The 19,832-nt window shown below is 38.5% G+C and overlaps 1 protein-coding gene across 1 annotated transcript; it reads right to left on the reverse strand.

Annotated features, from left to right (window-relative positions):
* Window positions 1-249: 249 nt before the first annotated feature.
* LOC115054607 (dapper homolog 1-like) lies at window positions 250-17,993 on the reverse strand. Its single transcript, XM_029519878.1, has 3 exons — window positions 17,635-17,993; window positions 5,607-5,724; window positions 250-4,011 (listed from the first exon to the last, which is right to left on the reverse strand). The coding sequence occupies exons 1-3, from the start codon at window positions 17,923-17,925 to the stop codon at window positions 2,357-2,359; spliced, it is 2,064 nt and encodes a 687-aa protein (XP_029375738.1). The 5' UTR covers window positions 17,926-17,993; the 3' UTR covers window positions 250-2,356.
* Between the last annotated feature and the right edge of the window lie 1,839 nt (window positions 17,994-19,832).

The raw sequence follows: 19,832 nt of genomic DNA on the forward strand, positions 1-19,832 counted from the left end.
CAACAGCTCCCTACACCATCTCAGAAGCTACTGTAGGGGAGTGACAGGGCCCAGGGGTATTGTCCCTGTTCAGGTGTCACCATGAGAGCCAGGTCATCATGAGTTTTGGGTCAGAGAGATTACCCAGGTAATCTCTTCACCCATGTTCCTGCAACACCTGCTGGTCCCATATCTTCATGAATTCTGTACTTCAGCTCAACTCCATGAACTTCATGAAGCAACATGTTCCTGCCTATACCCTCCCCCCAATGCCTATCTCACTCTCTCTCTCTCTCTTCCACTCTCAACCCAACTGGTCGAGGCAGACCCCCCTGAGCCTGGTTCTGCTCGAGGTTTCTGCCTCTTAAAGGAAGTTTTTCCTTGCCACTGGCGCCAGGTGCTTGCTCATCTGGGATCTGTTGGGTCTCTTAATAAGGGTCTCTTCATAATTTTATAAAGAGTTTGGTCTAGACCTGCTCTATATGTAAAGCGCCTTGATGTGACTTTGTTATGATTTGGCGCTATACAAATAAATCTGATTTGATTTAAGAGAAGTGCACTAATACATGCACACATACAACACGGCCAAAGCTCAAGAAAAGTGAATTTCAGAAATGTATCCCACTTTCCGTGGAAGCTGAGCTTGCCAAAAAGGTCTGGTAAACAGGATGAAAAGTATCCACCCAATACGCACACATAGCCTGACTTGTGTATAAAAAGGTATGTCACTTTTTGTAATGTTGAATTTTGTCTTTGACTACCTTATTAGTAGGGCTGCTGTGAATAAAGAGATTCCCCATCTGATTCCTGTCTCTCGACCATCTAATTCCTCTTTTGATCCACCTCTTTCTGCCACAACACAACAACATAAAACGGGAAGAAACATACAAGAGGAACAGGTAGGGTCATCAGATCTGTCACAAACTAATTCCAGTTCATGGGCCATGCCCATTTGCTTTAGATTTTAGATTTTAGTGTCATTAGAGTAAATTTGTTTCAGTACTGGCAAAAATGTTCCACCACTTCGCCTCAGTGCTCCTAAAAGCATTTTGTATTTTGTATTATTTCAAAAATATAAGCTTGTTTTGTCCTTGGTCAAAGTACTTATGTAATATTGTTTTACAAAAAAAATATTTTGCCTTATAAACTGTATTTTTTTTTCTCAATGTAAATTTACTTTTATAAAAGTTTTATAAAAGCGTTTTAAACATTGTAGTCTTCTTTTGCTCCCAGTCACCGTGCTCTGACATGTGGGCAGCTGTAAAAATAATTGCTTTGGATTGCAGAATGTGCCTGACAATACAATTGTGCTGTTTTCAGCTGCTAATTCCTGAGCTCTGTAAGCATGCTATCCTTGTTTTGTTTTTTTTTTTTCATTTTTTATGAATGAAACAAGAAAGATTAAGGAATATTCTTCTGCTTAAATGTTATGAATACGTATTCCCCCATTTGGCATGGCATTTGTCAGGTTGAAATGCATTCAGTTAAGTCAGTGCGTCTGGCTTGTAACGTATAAACAAGCCACACACTAACCAAAAAAAGTAGATATATAGAATAAGAACATAACATTTCCAGCATTAGAGCCAATTTCCTTTAAAGTACTGGGTATGTTGAGTGTTGAATATGTACCTGCCCAAAAACTAAAGTCAGGTAATAGTTCACTGTTGACTCAATGGGGATGATTTCATTTCTGGGGGTGCATGCATATCGGTTGTTTGGCTTAACATAAAGTCTCTATAAGACTTATTTTAAACTGTAACATCTCCTACACTATTTTAAACCACTTTTTTTTTCTTTATTTTTACAAAAATACATCTGCTGATTGCCATTTTATTTATTACTTCTTGGAAGAAGTAATGAACTAAACTGATAAAAAATCACCCAATTAGTTCACTCTGTGAAGATCACAGTAGTTCATTCATTCATCTTCTACTGCTTACCCATTTCCAAGACGTGGGTGGTTGCTGGAGCCAATCATAGGTCACATTGGGCGAGGAAGGGGTACACCCTGGACAGGTCAATAGTCCATCACAGGGCTAACATACAGAAAAGACAGGCATACAACCACTCATACTCACATTCATACCTACGGGGAATTTTGAGCCACAGATTAACCTTAACATGCATGTCTTGTGACGGTGGGAGGAAACCGCAGCACGATGAAGAAAGCCATGCAAACTCCACACAGAAAGGCCGCGGGCTTGGGAACTGAACCCGCAACCTTCTTGTTGTGGGGCAACAGTATTAACCACTATGCCGCCATGCTGCCAGGTAATAGTTGTTGACATTTATATTTGTGATTTATCATTACATATTCACAGTTTAAATAGTCCAAAGGTCTGCAGCTTGTGCTCCTTCCATTTGGTCTAGTATACACTTAGACAGTTGTCATCACTTTCAATGAACCAGTGCGAAAACGCAGAATCTTCTTCTTGAGGGCATGTGAGGCTTTAATCTTGACAAAAGCCCTGGGTTGCAGAGGAGCTCCATGTGGAACAGAAGGTGATGGGAGTGAAAGTTGAGGAGGAAGTTGTTGGGGCCAAACCAAGCCGATTTCATCTGAGTCACTGGACAAAGAGCTGGAATCTGGAGAGTCAGCTTCGCTCATGCTGGACTCAGACTCACCTTGAGCTGGTGAGTCGTTGTCATTGGGCTTACACAGTGCCACCTGATCCTTCTCGAATTGGAACTCCAACTGCTGCTGATGATGGGAGTGGTGGTGTTGGTTTTGGTTATGGTGTGGGTAGGCATAAGATGTATGTGTATAACGATTTCTTCGTGTGCGCTTTGCCACATGGTCCCTTTGATATGAAACTGATGATCCTTGCATGGGAGCTTGCATAGGTGGCAGGTCAGCTTCATCTTGGCTGAACTCAAGGGTGGACTGCCAGAGACGGCAATTGCCACTTCCTTGAAATTGTTTCTTGCTCCTGAATTGACTACTACGGCTTCCCCTTCCACCACATCCACCTCCATTTCCTCCACCATCCCTTTCTGTATTGCACTTGCGCTCTTGAACCCTTTGAAGGCTGATCTCTGACTGAGACCTACATGCCTTTTTCCCAGGTTTCCTGTTGCCACAACTTTTGTCTTCATTCAAACGGCACTTCTTTGTGCCCCCTCGCCATTTTGGGGGTAAGATCTGAGATGCTGTTGGCTGTTGCTCTTCATGACGATTGCCTCTCTCTGGAGAAAACATGCCTCGGTTGGGTTTGGCCACTCCAGAGGGCTTGTTGTGGGTATTGGAGGGGTGATGGGCATGAGCTCTGGTGGAGGCTTGGCAGGGCTGGGCTGGAATATAATGTGCAATAACAAGCTGTTCATTAGGAATGGGTGGATGGTGAGTCTTTGACAGGGCTGGAGGGGAATGGTAGTTGTGGAAATGTTGGGGTAACTCTGGCTCACTATTGCCGGAATCTTGATTGGCTTGCATCAAAATAAAAGATGCATAGTCTGGTGAGGCTGAGTGGGAGGTATTAACAATGGATGTCTGCCATAGCTTGCGGCTGATACCTGGTTTATCCTTTGCACTTTGTTCTAGGTGAAACAGGGGTGAGATACCTTTAATAAATTCTATCCTTTGATGAAGTTCTTGGTCTAGTTTATGGCAGGCTTGTGGAGCTGTTCCCTCTGAACCCTGGGACAGAGTTGAAATCACTTCAGCGGACAGTTGCTTTGGTGAATGTTGATCCACCTTTTGGTATAAAGTACTCTGCCTCATTGCACTGGCTGCTCGGGCATCATGTGCAAGGCTAGTACGGGGTTTGGAAGGGCGTGGAGTTAGAGCCCGGCGTTGGATCAGTCCAAATATGTAAGATTCTACCTTTTGGGCTTGTTGATCTTCCTGACTGTAATCAATGACTCTCATGTCCCCAAATGTATTACAAATGATGGCTTGTCTTTTTGAGTGTGGCAACCATGATTCTCCTGTCTCCTTCTCCCCTGTCCTCTCAGAGACTGAAATGAAATGTGGGACCACCTGGTGTTGATTAAATCCAGAAGGATCCCCTGGCTTGGTTACCACGTCCTCTCCTGACAAACAGTCAAGACAGTGAAGATTATCAGGATTTTTTTTTTTTTTTGTTTGTTTCAGTGAGCATATCATAATAAGAAAAGTATTTTGACAAACATTCAACATAAAATTGTATCAAATCAAATCTAATTAGCTATATTGTCATTTTTCTCATCCCATGGTAAACAAGAGGGCATGTCTCTGAAATCAATAAAAGGCACATTCATACTTCCCCAAACTAAAACAAATTAATTATCACTTGAAAAGAAAATTAAGAAAGTTATGCAAATAACTTTTAAAAACCTAGTTTGGTTTGTGTTTTCAGTCTGCACAAGGAGCTATATCATTAACCCCAACCCTACCCCATAATGACATGAAGGCCAATATTGGTCTGGGGGGTGGACTCTGTTACAGCTTTCAAGATCAGGTTTAAAACTTTCTTTATGATAAAGCCTATAGTTAAAAAAAAAATAAAGTTTAGATCCAAATAGGAAAAAAGGAGGCAGATTTTCAATTATTAGACTGATCTTAACAGTGTTAAGATCAGGCTTAAAACCTTCCTCTATAGTTAAACATATAGTTAAAAAAGTTAAAGTTCAATTATCCTTCTTTAGTTTTGCTGATATAGACCTAAACTGCTGGGTGATGTTCTAAGCACCACCCTCTCTCTCTCTCTCTCTCTCATGTTTGCATACCTCTCCATTTTATGTCACCATGTCACTTTGTCTTTGCCCGTAGTCTGTGTTTCACTATTAATCAATTTCTATTGTTAATTTTCCATCTAAAAATCCCTATTTTCACTTAATGCTCATATTTATGAATGCACATTTAATGGGACTGGACTTCATCAACTCCTTACATATCTATTTTTTGTTTGTCATAGGCAGTAGGAGAGAAGATGCAATAAACTGCAAAGAATACCGTATTTTCCGCACTATAAGGCGCACCTAAGAGCCTTCAATTTTTTCAAAAGCTGACCATTTAATCCGGTGCGCCTTATATATGGATCAATATTGATATTGATCCATATATATATCTGCCAGTGGATCGTAAATGCCTGGGCTGATATATCAGTCTCAACTGTGGTCCGAGCTTTCAGGAAGGCAGGAATTGTCACTGAACTGCCAGACAACAACAGCGACACTGACTCGATTAATGACGACTTTGATGAGATGGAGCCGGGCGTGTTGGATGCCGCATTCGCCCAGCTGTTCAATTCGGACACTGAAGAAGAAGAATTCGAGGGATTGGTAGATGAGGAATGAACTGATAAAGTGAGCTTTACGTGTTTCTTTTGTGTGTTTACAGTGGAACAAGGTTGGTCATATTGTGAATATGGACATTAACGCATAACGTAACGTAACGTAATCCCAGCCTCTACTGTAGCGCCTTATAATGCGGTGCGCCTTATATATGGAAAAAGTTTTAAAATATGTCATTCATTGAAGGTGCGCCTTATAATGCGGTGCGCCTTATAGTGCGGAAAATACGGTACATAACGTATACAATAGTTACAAAGTACTGAAAACACCAGGTTTTATGTTGTGAGGCAAGTTGTGTCCACTTTCAAGTTGAATGCTTGGCATTTAATTTTTTGTTGAGTTGATGATTTTACCTGAACAGAGTTCCCTCTCCTCTGTATCAGGCAGAGAATCTGCTTCTTTGACATCAGTGTTCATCTTCAAGTCTGCCACCTGCTCTTCTAGAGATGATTTTATACCACAGGGAGTACACTGGAGAAACAAAAAGGAAGAAAGCGTAATTCGAGAGTCTGAACTCAAAAGCATATTCCTGTCCTGAAGGCTGTATACATTTCTACGGAGCCCCAGACATGACATGGGGGGAAAAATATATATAACATGCGCACAAAATACTAATTCGTTCCCACGAAATACTAATTTGTAGCCACGAAATAGTATAACATGCGCACTGTTAATTAACTGAGAGCATCTTCTCTGACAGCTGGAGAAGGCACAGAGGAAGAGGCGCTAAACAATCAGATGGACACGAATAGTATGATGAACAGGGATAATATGATTGAGTTTTATTTTAGGCTGGGGATGAGCTATAAAGATATTCTGAAAAGCCTGACATTGCATGGATCTATTATTAGTGAGAGGTATTTAAATAGAGTATCGAGAGCCAGGTCGCTTCACCAGTGGAGGCATGACTTGGACGCCAGGATAGATTTCATTGTTGACCAACTGCAAGGCTCTGGAAAGGATCACGGTTATCGGTGGATGTATACAAAGTGTATACAACACATTCATATCAGAAAAAAAAAGACGTCAGGACTGGACCCCATCGCCCAAGTTCGCTGGACCAGCCGTCTCAGAAAGAGACAATATGCTCAGGGACTTAACTTTGTGTGGCACATAGACTCATATGACAAACTAAAAGCATATAGGATATGCATTAATGGCTGCATTGCGGATTCTCAAGCAATATGATTTGGATGCGGGCTGCCCTCACTAACAGCTACCCGAAAGTCATCGGGTTGTACTTTGTGGAGGCACTGCCCCAGGCTCGTACAGACCAACATGGGCACTGAGAATGCGGTGGTCAGAGACATTCAGCGGTATCTACGGAAAGATGACGTGGATGACAGAGCAACAGAGAGAAGCTACATCACAGGGGCAAGTACTGCCAACCTGAGAATTGAGAGCTAGTGGGGAGTGATGAGAAAAGAAGGAATCGAACCCTGGATCACGGCTCTTGGAGAACTGAAGGGTGAGGGATTCTTCTCTGGGGATTTTGTTGACAAAGCTCTGTCACAACTCTACCATCAACCCTGCAACTCTTAATGTAGGCCTAATCTTAGATATTTAAGTCACTGTGAGTGACTCTGATGTAGCTATTCGTTCCTTAGACTGTTGTGAAAAGAAGACACAACACAAGCAAATAAGCTACTTTTATTTGCTTAACACAATTTTTTTTCTTTTTCTACTGCAAAGGCAGAGAATAAGCAGGACTATATTTTACCTGTAATGGTCACTGTTTAAAAATGCACTGTGTTCCAGCTATGTTTTAATCATTATTGTTTCTTCAACAGGAGATATTAAATGGCATCCAGGGTGTTTGGAATGCTCACCGTATAAGGCCCACCAAGAACACCAACGTACCCAGTGGGATACCCGATGTCATGTACATGGTCCCTCACCCACTGACTGAAGATCTGACCATATTTAAACACAGCTGCACATTTTTAAGTTCGGTTCCATGTGACATGGATCTGTTTGATTTTTGCACAATAATAATGGAGGAATCTAGCTTGGAGTTCCCATCTACCATGTCCCAGGCATTTGATTTATATTTTCAGCTCAGGGACATGGTTCATCCACAGTTACCTGAGCCAATTTAAGTAGACAAAAGCATACAAATCATGCACTTTAATAAATGTTTTTACAGCATAATGTACATATTACTTTTCATATTTGTGTGATTAGCTTGTGTCTCATTTTGATGGTTGTATCATCAATATTCTTTATGTTTCCAGAGACTCTGTTTTAATAATGGTGGAAGAGATTAAAACAATCCAATGTTTGATCAAGTATTGTGTCTTCCATAACAAATCGCAACACATTTACAACACTAGAAAGTGACGTATTAATATAACTATGGTTATAGTGTAAAGTGTAAAGTGTAAAGATGCATAGAATGTAACAGAGAGGACATCAAAGTTTTGTACAAACTTGAATGGTTTATTGATCTTTTTAAAATGTATATTGTATAAAATGACAGGATAAGGACTTTTTCAAATTGCTAATAGTTACAAATTAATTCCTGTACCTTAAAGTTTTAACAACATACGTAAACAACACACTAATTTTTAAACACCTTGAAAACATCAGTCAAGGCTTACATTCTGGGGTTGCTGCAAACACCTGTAATTATAATATAAAACATTATCAATTGGATTTTGACAATAACATCTGCATTGATGGAATAGTTCAGGTTTTTTGAAGTGGAGCTGTACGTATGAGTAGGAGTGGCTTACATTTTCATCTTCAAGTTTCTGTATCACATCTTGCAGTTTGCGCTCCATCAAAAATTCTCACAGCCGAGTGTCCATAGTTCACCTCTAAACACAGGAAAACAAAATTAATAGTTTAATAGCCTAAACAAGTAATAGATTTTACAGATTCTAGATCTATGATTCCAAATCACCTATTGCCCCATGTTCCTGTTATTATAATTATGTTGCCAAATGCAACACTGTTGCTGCAAATACAGTGTTAATGTAATTTACCACTCAACACACTCTCAATGCCTCTTGTTTCAGTTGCATATTGTAGAGATTGGAAAGTTGAAAGTTTATGCAGCAGATTTAAACATTATACTGAAGAACTGCATTCAACTCTGACTCCCTTGAAATTACTTTATTCTTTGGTAAATCAAAGTGAAAATCTTTTTATTGGTCAGTAATTAGGCTATCTATGATAGACTGATCAATTGCCTAATCATTGTTCTATTAACTGCAATATAGTCCTACCAGCAGTGTAAAATGGACTTCAGCAAACCAGGGCCAACTATAAAAACATAATCATAAGTGGAAACATGATAGTTTTAAGGAATTATAGCACATTTCATCTGCAGAGACTGATCAATAGTGAATTTTTAATCTGCTGTGAGCCTATTGAATGACACATTCAGTAGTTCAGTCAGAGCTGTTGCTCAGTCAGTGCAACAACAGCCTGTAAATCACTACGAACTAGATTCTGATCACCAATAGGCTATAGGTTCTCTAGGCAACATGATACAGTGAGCGCTACTGTAAATGCACAGCATCGTTCTGTTGCAGCTTATTATTCCCTCAGTTGAGGTTCTGACATACATGATGCTACTTTCAAATAAGATGATCAGTTGTTTAGCTGATTTCAAGCAGAAACTCTGAACAGAATTGGCTCTGGATCAGGTTAGGTCTGCAGAGTAAGTGAGCAATGTGAGGTTAAAAGAGAGACACCTTTATGACATGCAGAAATCTGGCTTTTTGATCAATATACCTCACTCAGTAGTAGCTATACCCCTCAGCTCTACTTGAAAACTGTCCGGATGTGTGTGTGCAGGGATGCAGCTCCTGTAGACACAAATGCGTTTACAACCACACATTGGCACAACACCGTGTAGTAACAGGAAGAGGATACAAAGTAGAATAAGACGTCAGCTACCTGTTGTAATAAACACTGTAATAAAGTATTAAACACAATCCTAAATAAAAATAAATAAATAAATAAAGTCTTAAATAACTGATACTGACAAGAACATGATAAGAAAAGATACTTACCAGAAGGACATCCCGTAGGCTACTGCAGTTCCTTGGTGTGGTTGATTTATTTCGTGGGAACAAATTAGTATTTCATGCATACGTTATATATTTTTTCCCCTATGTCATGTCTGGGGCTCTGTGCATTTCAGTGTACCATGCTTCAATATATTCAACTCTGTCCAATGAAATTCCACTTTAATTTTCACTTCCATGAATGCAAGGAAAAGTGGTCTGAGACTCTCTTTATATTTTTGAGAATATGATACTGAGTTGATGCTAGAATAAGCCATCTTCATTAACTCAAATGTCAAACAACAATGTCCACATATTTAGCTAAGTCTGGGGAGGCGTTATCTATAAAAATGTAGCAAGGACTGAGTCTTCTGTATTAGAGGAAATTAAAGAGGTGAGTGCTTTTCATTCTACTCAGATCTTCTTTCAGCTCTCTGCTGACCAATAAAATGACATAGCATGTAAACATCTTCCTTTCAAATTTGCCTGGTCAATTAACTGAAGTATCCCAACTGCTACATTTGGCTAGGCACATAGGTGGCCAGCTGTTGGAGTCCGGGTGGTTTTTAACTTTTTCACTTGAAGACTGATCTGAAGACGGATTGGGGCAACTGTGCTCTTGAGGGCTTACAATGCAGGGCAAAATGTTTGAAACCATCCCCAAATCTGGACCGCACAATCTGTTCCTTTCTGCAGGTAGGTTTTTTTTTTTTCAATAATTTGCAATTTCACAGTACAAATTAGCTATATGGGAAGAGCAAAAGAAAAAAATTGTTAATATCAGGCTGCAAATTTGGCATAATAAAAACTAACTTGTCATTGGCCTTGTTAATGTGAAAATATGTTTGAGATCTTAAAGAAAACCTAAAACCCAGGAGATGCCTTTTTAAGGGCGAAAATGATCAGGGCTGTAGAATTTTCTAAAATATAGCAAAACAAAATGAAGGAAAAAAAGGAAAACCATGAGTAAAACCTGAATTCAGTGGTGGCTGTTAGAATTTTGACAATTTTTTGTTTTTTTAACAAAAAGTCTTTGTCGCTACAATTTTTCTTTGTATTTTGACGAATCATGTTAGTTGATGTAGCGTATTTAACAGAGACAATTACAAAATTAAATGAAGATATTAAAACAATGATCAAAACTTAACTGGTATCGTAATTACCACTAATAGTTTTTCCTTGAACACTGACATTTTGAGCTACTATTCTGTGTGGGTTTCTGCGTACATGTGTAAACTGGGTTTATATCAGGCATGCACAGTATAATAGGGCCTGTGTGGGGGTTTAAACATCTACTTATGTGAGACCACTGACTCAATGGCTTCTTGTTTCACTCATGTGAGTGCACTTTCATGCTCATGTCTTTGCATACACTGACACAAACTTATCCAAGAAAGCAACCCTGAAGCCTCGAGCTGAAAAATCCATAGTCACATGGTCAATTGTTCTGCTGGGGTTCAACTTCAATGTATTTAACACAACACACCATGTATAGTCTATTTTACTTTAGCTTGAACACAGTCAAGCCAGTTTGTGATGTTTTTCATCGCCACGTTCATTTTTCTTAGTTCCAGGATTAATCTGATAGTATTCACTCTTGCTCAAGTCTGCACACATGAAAGTGTGTCATTACAAAGACATTTCTGTTAATAATGCCTGAATAGTACACTAAAGAAATGTAAGCTCTCTATTTCCAGAAGAATGCAGCTGATCACAATGCATGTATTTTGACAGTAGATTTGTGTTTTGAACTGTGACATGTGATATCTATTGTGGCAAATCTTCATGCAGTATTTATTGCATTATGTTAGGTTGGTTAGGCTAATGTTCTGCTAATTCTGAGCTGGGTGGTCTCATAAATCGGTGATAGTCATCATAGTCATCATAGTCATACATACATGCACACATTGTGTGCTGCAGCCTCTACTGTTTTCAGTTTTACTGTTTACTAAGCTGTGTAGAGTAGGGCATAGATAAAATTTTGCACTACAATGAAAAATACACTAAAAATCATATGCAATTATGAGAATAAGATTCTTTGTTTCTTAGGAACTGTTTTAAAATCAGAATGAACACCTAGAAAGTCTGTAGCAGCAAATGATTCAGGGCACTTTAGGAGTTCAGTATGTGTTACCTTCATAATCTTACATTCTGCCTCCTAGTATAACTCACTGAAAGAAAAAGAGAAAGGCTTAAATAAAAGAGGAAGTAGTAGCAATCAGTGGAACTAGGAACATGGATTAATGGAAGTAAGGTTTCAAGAGTAAAAGCTGTTTGTCTTCAAATCAGTAATTTGTCAGGGTCAGTCAGTTAGTTCTGTGAGTTAGTTTCTGTTTTGACTCAGTTTTGATTTTGTTCTTTGCTTCCTGTTTTATTTTGAAGTCCTCTTCCCTCGTCCTGTCAAGTTCCCTCGTGTTGAATGCCTTTCCTGCCCTAATGTGTTTCACCTGTGTCTTGTTGTCTCCCTCCTGTTGTGCCTGCACACCAATCCACTCCCTGCCTGTCCGTCGCCAGACCTGCCCCATGTTGTCTCGTTTAGTTCAGTTTGTATTTAAGTCTTGACTTCTGTCCAGTCCATGTCAGAGCCTTTGTCCTCTTTTTTATCCTGGTTCTCGATGTTCTCCTTGTCCTGTTCAACTCTGTTTTCTGAGAGCCCTGCTATGTTTTTTTGTAGCCATTCTTGTTTTGAGTCAGGTTAGCTGTTAGGTTTATTTCTGTTCCTGGTTTTTGTTTTTTTCATTCAAAAAAAATTTTGCCACCACCTTCAATCTGCCTGCTCCTGCATTTGGGTCCTCACCCCAGCACACACCCCTGTGACATAATTAAAATCACAACACGACACACTGTAGAAACACCAGCTCCCCACAGTCTTTAACTGCTTCTTAATTAGACACAAGACAGAAACAAAGCACAGCAAAAGAAATGAACACAGTTTGTTGTCTGCAGGGAAGTATTCAATAATCTTATTTTCCAACAAACACGGTAACATGTCCATTTTTAGATGGTTAATTTCTGAAAGGGAGCAGAGTTGATTTTGACTATTTGAATAGTTTTATATTTAAATTAGAAAGCTGTGTTACTAAAAACAGATAACTGATGCTGTAACTGAACTGTTAAAAAACTGTATTGAGTCCATGTATTTTCTGTGGGCTACAAAGCTTCTATCTTCTTTAATGAACAACTAATACAGAAAAGACAGAAGGAACAGACAGTCTCACTCGAGGTTACACAAAAATAAAATGTAAACAATATAATTATTAAAACTGGAAAAAAATTAGCTTGAGCAGTATTTACACATTTCCAAATTATGAAACAATAAAACAATTCTGCTAACTTTTGCAAACCAATTCTGCCAATTTGCAATGCTCGCTCTTTACTTGGTGCAAAGTTCAATGAAGGTGTCTGCTTTTTTTCAGACTCGCTTTCAGTCCACTGTCCAATTAATATAGATAGCAAATACACTTGCAATTTCAGCAGCATACAGTACAGGCCAAATGTTTGGACACACCGTCTCATTCAAATGAATAGGAAAGTGTGTCCAAACTTTTGGCCTGTACTGTACATCGTGATTGAAAGATCACGTTCAGTCGCAATAGCACATTTCCCATAAACCAAAACCCAGCTTAGTTTTTCATTTTACTTTTTGATTTTTTTAAACAGTGCTCCACATCTATTAGTATGCTTGATATTACATTGTAACATAAAAAAAATAACTATGAAATTATGGATCCATCAGCACGGCTGCACAATGTTTAGCCATTTTGCAGAAGGCCGCAGGTTCAGTTTCCAGGCCTGGGAACTTTCCGTGTGGATGCATGTTCTCCCCATGCTTGTGTGGGCTTCCTCCCACCGTTCAAAGACATGCATGCTAAATTGCCTGTAGTATGACTGTGAGTGGTTGTTCGTCTCTGCCTGTCTCTTTATGTTGGCTCTGCGATGAACTGGCAATTGGTCCAAGGTGTCCTTCACCCAAAGTGAGCTGGGATTGATTCCAGCACCCACCGCAACCCAGATACAGATAAGCGGTAGAAGATGAATGAATAAACGAGTGAGCAATTATGCATTCATGGGTCAGGTTCTGATTTCATACTGAGCTTAAAAAGGCATTTGGCAACTGTTGTGCCTGATAGAGTAAAAAGACTGGAATTTGAACCAAAGCTACAGAGTCAGGGTGCCTTTGGAGGAATGTGACCAGGCTGTGGAGAACTTGTATTTGCCATCAACACTGTGGTTTTCAGTTCCCAGTTTATCAGTCATATGTAGCTGGTTAAGAGATGGAGCTATTTCTTTCTCTATATACTTAATTGACTTGTTCTCTCTATTGTCAAGCAACAGAAAACCCCTTAATTCTCTTGGAAAGATTGTCGGCATTTGCTTTCCCTTCGTAAATTTAGAACTTGAATATAATAGTTGGCATTTTTTTATATTACATAGAGTATATACATATGTGTGTGTGTGTATTTACATCAAGAGAAACTGTGACAGTGACTGTGAGATGAAGTGGTTTCACCTGAAGAAAATGTTTACATAGTTAACATTATCCATCAGTTTCAGGATAGGTGGCGCTATCTAAATAATAATACAATAATTTCTGTTTCAACCCTTGCAATGATGTGCACTGACTCATTTGCAAAACAGTGAACAGTCTGTACAGTATTGATGTGAATAATCTATTTTCCTGAATTTTTGAGTGGAACATCTCTGGACATTCCTCATGGTAACGACATATTAAGTGTTTGAAGCGTAGCTTTAAAAGGAACAATTGAAGTATTCATATCAGCAACAAGTTGGCCACTCAGCTGCAAAGTTTCCCACTAGATGACAAACAGACATTATAAACATACAAAATCATACCAAATGTGGACATGAACATAACCTTGGAAAGACATAGTATTTGAGTGGTGGCTACTGGAGCATTTGGACAGGTTAGCAGCAGCTGCTGGGGAGAAGAGCGTTTCTGCTGACATTTTTTGTTGACTTTTTTTGGTTTTTCCATCTGCTCTGCCATTTGGAATCAGTCCTACACTCTCCTGTGTGTCCTTTAATCCCCCAAGTACTACTGAAAATTCATTAATGGTTAACATGTAATTTAATGGAATTCATTTAAAATATCAGATTCAAACCCAATGCTGCTCAATTTACTGGAAAAGCCTTTTTCTGTTGTTCTGTGATAAGAAATAAACTATAGTGTAGATTTAATTTCAAATAGATAATATTTACATTTTTCTATGCTCAATAACCCATTGTGGAAAAATTAAAACAAAGTCAAGTTCTCTTTTCTCATTTGTCAAATAAACAAACAAAAATTAACTTCAGCAACATCTACCCCCATTCCCTGAAAATCTCTGATTAATGGCTTGGCATACATGCGGCCACAGTGAAGGTTGCTCTGCCACTCCAGCTGCTGTCAGCTGTCTCATGGTAGTCAGCAGCTCCTGCTGAGGAATAAATACACCTACTCTCCATCACATACAAAAACAACATTCTTTCACTGTCTGGTTCTCTTTCTACTCTTCTCAGTTTTATTTTTGTCAACTTTTTCTTTTCATCTCCACCCTCATGCATATTCAAAATACACAGTAAACCTACAATAAATGGCTGAATATATTAACTTCTTCAATTACTCTCAAAAGCGTACTTTCACTTGTTTTTTTTTTCACTACTCTTTCTCTACTAATCATTTTCAGCCTAGATGGTCATGTATACAGATCTCTCCAACTTTACAACTCAAAAAGATTGTCACTAGGATGCAAAATTGGATTTTGTGTCACAGTCTCTCCACCAGTCTCAACTTTAAGTAAACATCAACACGTTTCTCTGAGTTTCTTTCTATATGTAATATGAGTCAGCAACAGTGAACTGTAATGCTGCTTGACAATTATAGTGAGGATAAAGAATAAAGTTTGATAAAAAAGTGGTAGACACAAGCATCAAGATTGAACCAAGCACATTTTTCTACAAAGACAGACATAAGGTTGAAGCAGTGCAGCCTGCTTCACTGACCAAATAGACCTTTTAGCAGGTATCTCACCCTCCCTTACGTTGTGAGGAAAGCACATTCTTCAACAGTTCCAACCTGAAGTCGAATTCCCTGGCCTGAATTCCCAACTTAAGTTGAAAACTAAAATCCCCAGGTATGCATCATAATTTTGAAAATCCAGGACAGTTACTTACCACAACACTTAGGGTCGACTGATACATCAGCCGGCCGATGTATCGGGCAGACATCTGCATACCAGCATCGGCCAATGTACGGGTGCAGTGGCCGATGCTGGTACATGGATCTACTGTGTTTTTTTTGTTTTTTTTGTTTTTTTGTCCTGATTGATTGATTAGCGCATTCACGCAGCCTTGTGCTGAGATGCTTTAGAGCATGTGAAGTGCATGCATTCACCCTCCCTCTCCCTCCCTCACAGAGAGCAGCTGGCAATTTTAGAAGCCTGCCAGTGCATTCCATGAGAGTAATGCTCATAATGAGTAAGCGTTCAACTTATTCTTTAACTGTCTAACATAACCGCATTATTGCCTTACACTTTTAAAGGCTGTCTCTGTTTCACTCTGAACGGGAAGGAGCCACTATCACAGTGGTGTGTGTGTGCATGGTGTGTCTCTGCCTCACTCTGAAAAGGAGGGAGTCACTATCACAGCAGTGTGTGTGTGCTGTCTCACTCTGACTAAGAGCCTAAAATTTCTGAGGAAGGTCATTTGCACTAGAAGAGCCTCATGCTGCAACTTCAAGTACACTTTAAGCATTCAAATGTTTCAGTCTTAAATTTAAGTGTTAAAATTGTTTGTTTCTATTGTTATATATTTAATCTTTTACACTGTTATATACTACTATATAACTGTTAATATATTAGTTTTGTTAATAAATGTTTTGTTGTTAGTTAAATTGAGACTTATCTAACATTTGTTATGATTGTGTCATTTTTATCATGTTAATGGAGGGAGAAAAAGCAATATCGACTACAAGTATCAGCTAAAAAAAATCTGCAGCACATATCTGACATTGGCTAAAAAATCTGAATCGGCATCAGCCATAAAAAACCGGCTTTGAACTACCTGGGAAGAAGAGTTCACAGGGTGTAGCCTGATGGCCAGTTTGATGATATTCCAGACTGCAACTGGTTATTTTTTACTTACTGGAAGTGGTGATTTTGGGCCATTTTATGTTTTATGTTGAAAGATTTTATCAGCCAGGATGCTCCGGTAGTTTTTGGCAGTGGTACAGTCAGATACAGTGACAAGTCAGTCCTCAGCTTTAATCATCAAGATCACAAACATTCATGACTATGAATGTATAAAACCAACAAGCTATTCTCAAGTCCATTTAAAATTATATAGTCCATCTTTTTTCTTGTGGACATATTAAAATGCAGTGAGGAGGAGTCATGTCTTTGTATCTGCTGTATCCTTTTTCAGGAAAACATCTGTTTTTGTAGAAAGAGCTGATAGACTGCAGTAATAGTGGAGAAAATAGAGGGGGTCTGAATAATATCAAATTTATTTAATGTTTGTAATGTCACTGGTTGAGAATGTGTGACAAGTCTTACATTTTATTTTTATAATTATATAATATAATTTATAATGCACCAACAGGCATTGGGGGAATAAACCACGGACAGTTGTTTAGTTCTAAAATTTTCTTTTTTTTTTTTTCAGGTCAATGCATCAAACAGAATCCACATCACATGACACATCTAACTTGTGATTTTTAAGGTAGAGGCTTAAATAAAAGTTTGAGTTTGGAGCAAATTTGCAATTTGAGTAGATTCTGCGACAATTGTTGTTAAGAGGATATTACGTTGTCATTCTGTTAACATTGTGGAAAACAGTATGCATTGAATATTGGGCTATTGTATGATTCGTTATCCTTTTTGATTCACAGGCCAGTTTTCCATATTTATAAGCATCATCTGCTGCAATTAAGGTGATGTAAAACAGGCTCTACAAGTAATGTCCCTCTCATGAGTTAAGTTATTTAACATGTTTCCCACCAAATTACGAAAAATTATTTATCCTTACATGTTGATTTTATGTTTCCAAACATGATCATCTGGGTAAATGCATAATTCGTGTCTGCTAAAACTCTTCATCTCTAACAGTAAACTCAAAGGCCAAATCGTCTGTGACAACACAAACGCTTTTAATTAGACCAGGCGCATAAAGCAGCAGGGTCTGTTATCAGAAAAAAAAAAAAAAAAAAAAAAAAAAAAAAAAATATATATATATATATATATATATATATATATATATATATATATATATATATATATATATTTATATGTATATATATATATATATATATGGCAGAATGTTAATTTCACCAACTTCTACAAAAGAATCACAAGCACATTGAACTTACAGTTTTGAGGCGGAGGCCACAATCATCCCGAGCGTTGCTGTTTGATTCGACCAGGGCGCAGTTAGCCGACTGCAGAGCTCCCCAGGGCGGATGCCCCGAAACAAGAGCGTCCCCGAGGCAGAGGGCGCTCAGGACCCTACTTTCTTGTCTCTGTTTGAGCAACTCCAGCTCACACAACCCGGCCAAACTGGCTTCCAGCCTCTCCTTGTTTCGACTGCGCTCTGCTTTCATTGGCAGAGAAAACGCTGGAAATAAGACTCCAAAAGAGCCTGGTTGCTTTTGTACGGACATTTAGCTTCCCCTTTATTTTTCCAGTATCCAAACAATGGCAGGTTGGATAGCTCGTCGTGAAGCTGGAATGGCTCTTCTTAGTCTCTGGAAATTTACAGCGAAGCGGTATGGATTGTCGACTTCTGCTGCCGGACGCCCCCCTCCCCGAAGCCTGCGCTCTACAGTCCACAGCGACTGAGGTCACTTTTATCGAACACAATTTCAAAATTAAGTCCAAATGCATCACAAATTTCCAAATTGCACAAAATGTATAAGTAAAAGGTGAGTATTGCTGGATATTGGTCTTTTAAAGTTAACATAAGTACCTCAGGGGGAATTTGCACATCACAGCAATATCGGGCATTTAAGACAGAGTACAGAAGTATTAAGATAGTAGAAGTAACGAGATAGGGTAGAAGACAGAATTGGGGGTGGGGGGAGGGTGTGTGTGTGAATATATAGGAATATATATAAAACACTACTTGTAGCGATTAATTCATGAGAGAGGCTTTTACTCAATCTGACTGTTTTCAGAATTTGTTTTCACAAGGTGTTTAAACCTTGTGAAAACAGAGTATCACAGGCATGTACTGTTACTTTTCCTTGGTTTTAGGAAAGTATATGAGAACATTCTGCCTATTATTATTACCAAGCATGCTGCCTGGTGTTTATGACTGTGGATAGATTGTAACTGCTATAGCTAACTGCTGTCTAATGCTGTCATATTAAAAATATCCTTATATATAAAACCACTCGAAAATTAAATTTCACCCACACTGCATTTGCACATATAATAAACAAAAATAAATTAGAATTAAAATTTTTTTATCCTCTTGAAAACATAAATTTAAATCTATTAATCTGCAATTTCTTTTGGAGTTTTGAGGGCACTATGGGGGCAACTATATAATATATATTATCCATGTTTAGACAAACCATTTACATATTCAAATAATTAGTTTAAAAGAAAAAAAAATAATATCATATATGGCAACTGTATTCCTTCCCATTTTGTGGGAACTATACTGTACAATGGATAATCAGTGCTCTACAATGCACTGCCACCATGGTTTTATGTCATTGTAATTATTCATTTGGAAGTTTTAGCTGCAGTTTCAATTAAATGTATTATAAGCTACAGTTTCATAAGATTGTAAAAACACATTTCATGTCATAAAATGTACTTCCACACATTTGCAGATTTTTTTCTGTCAAATTGATTAATAGATTCACGAAGAACTTCATTTTCTTGCATCTTCTTTCCTCTTTATGTAGACCTATGAGAAGTGTCTATTTTGACTGACAGCTGATATTTAATTACATTTTCTGCGTTTAATTTTGTATCAGACCTCAAGACAAATCAACTTGCCACAACTCACAACAGTGATGTGGTTAGCACCATGAAATCTATTGTATAAGTGTGTTGTGGTATCTCACACCAACACATTAGAAACAGGTCTTTTAAGGCCTGGATGTTCAAAGGTGGGGCCTTGTTTGTCCCTCAGATGCTGGATTGGATCAAGATCTTGGAATCTGAAGTCTAAGTCAACACCTTGAACTGGTTGTTGTTCCTCAACATTTCCCTAATCATTGTTGCTGTGTAGCAGGTAGCATTATCCTGTTGAAAAAAAACCCCATTGTCATAGGGAATATTGCTTCCATGAAGAAGTGGTACATTCCATTAAGTTCCATAAAGTACATGGTACATGAAGAAAACAACATAACATGCAGTGGGACAGTGTATTTAAGTGCAGTAACGACACCCAACTTTGCCAGTCGGAAGTCACAAAAATTAATGTGGAATCGGTATGGAAGTCAGTTATTTCCCTCGATATGTGATAGGCATGCACCCATCAAGAAATTCACTGGCAGATCAATCAAAACACCATGGCCTGACTCTGACCTTAGAAGCTTGATGAACAGGTAAG

Source organism: Echeneis naucrates, chromosome 14 (genome assembly GCF_900963305.1).
Source record: "Echeneis naucrates chromosome 14, fEcheNa1.1, whole genome shotgun sequence".
NCBI lineage: Eukaryota > Metazoa > Chordata > Actinopteri > Carangiformes > Echeneidae > Echeneis > Echeneis naucrates.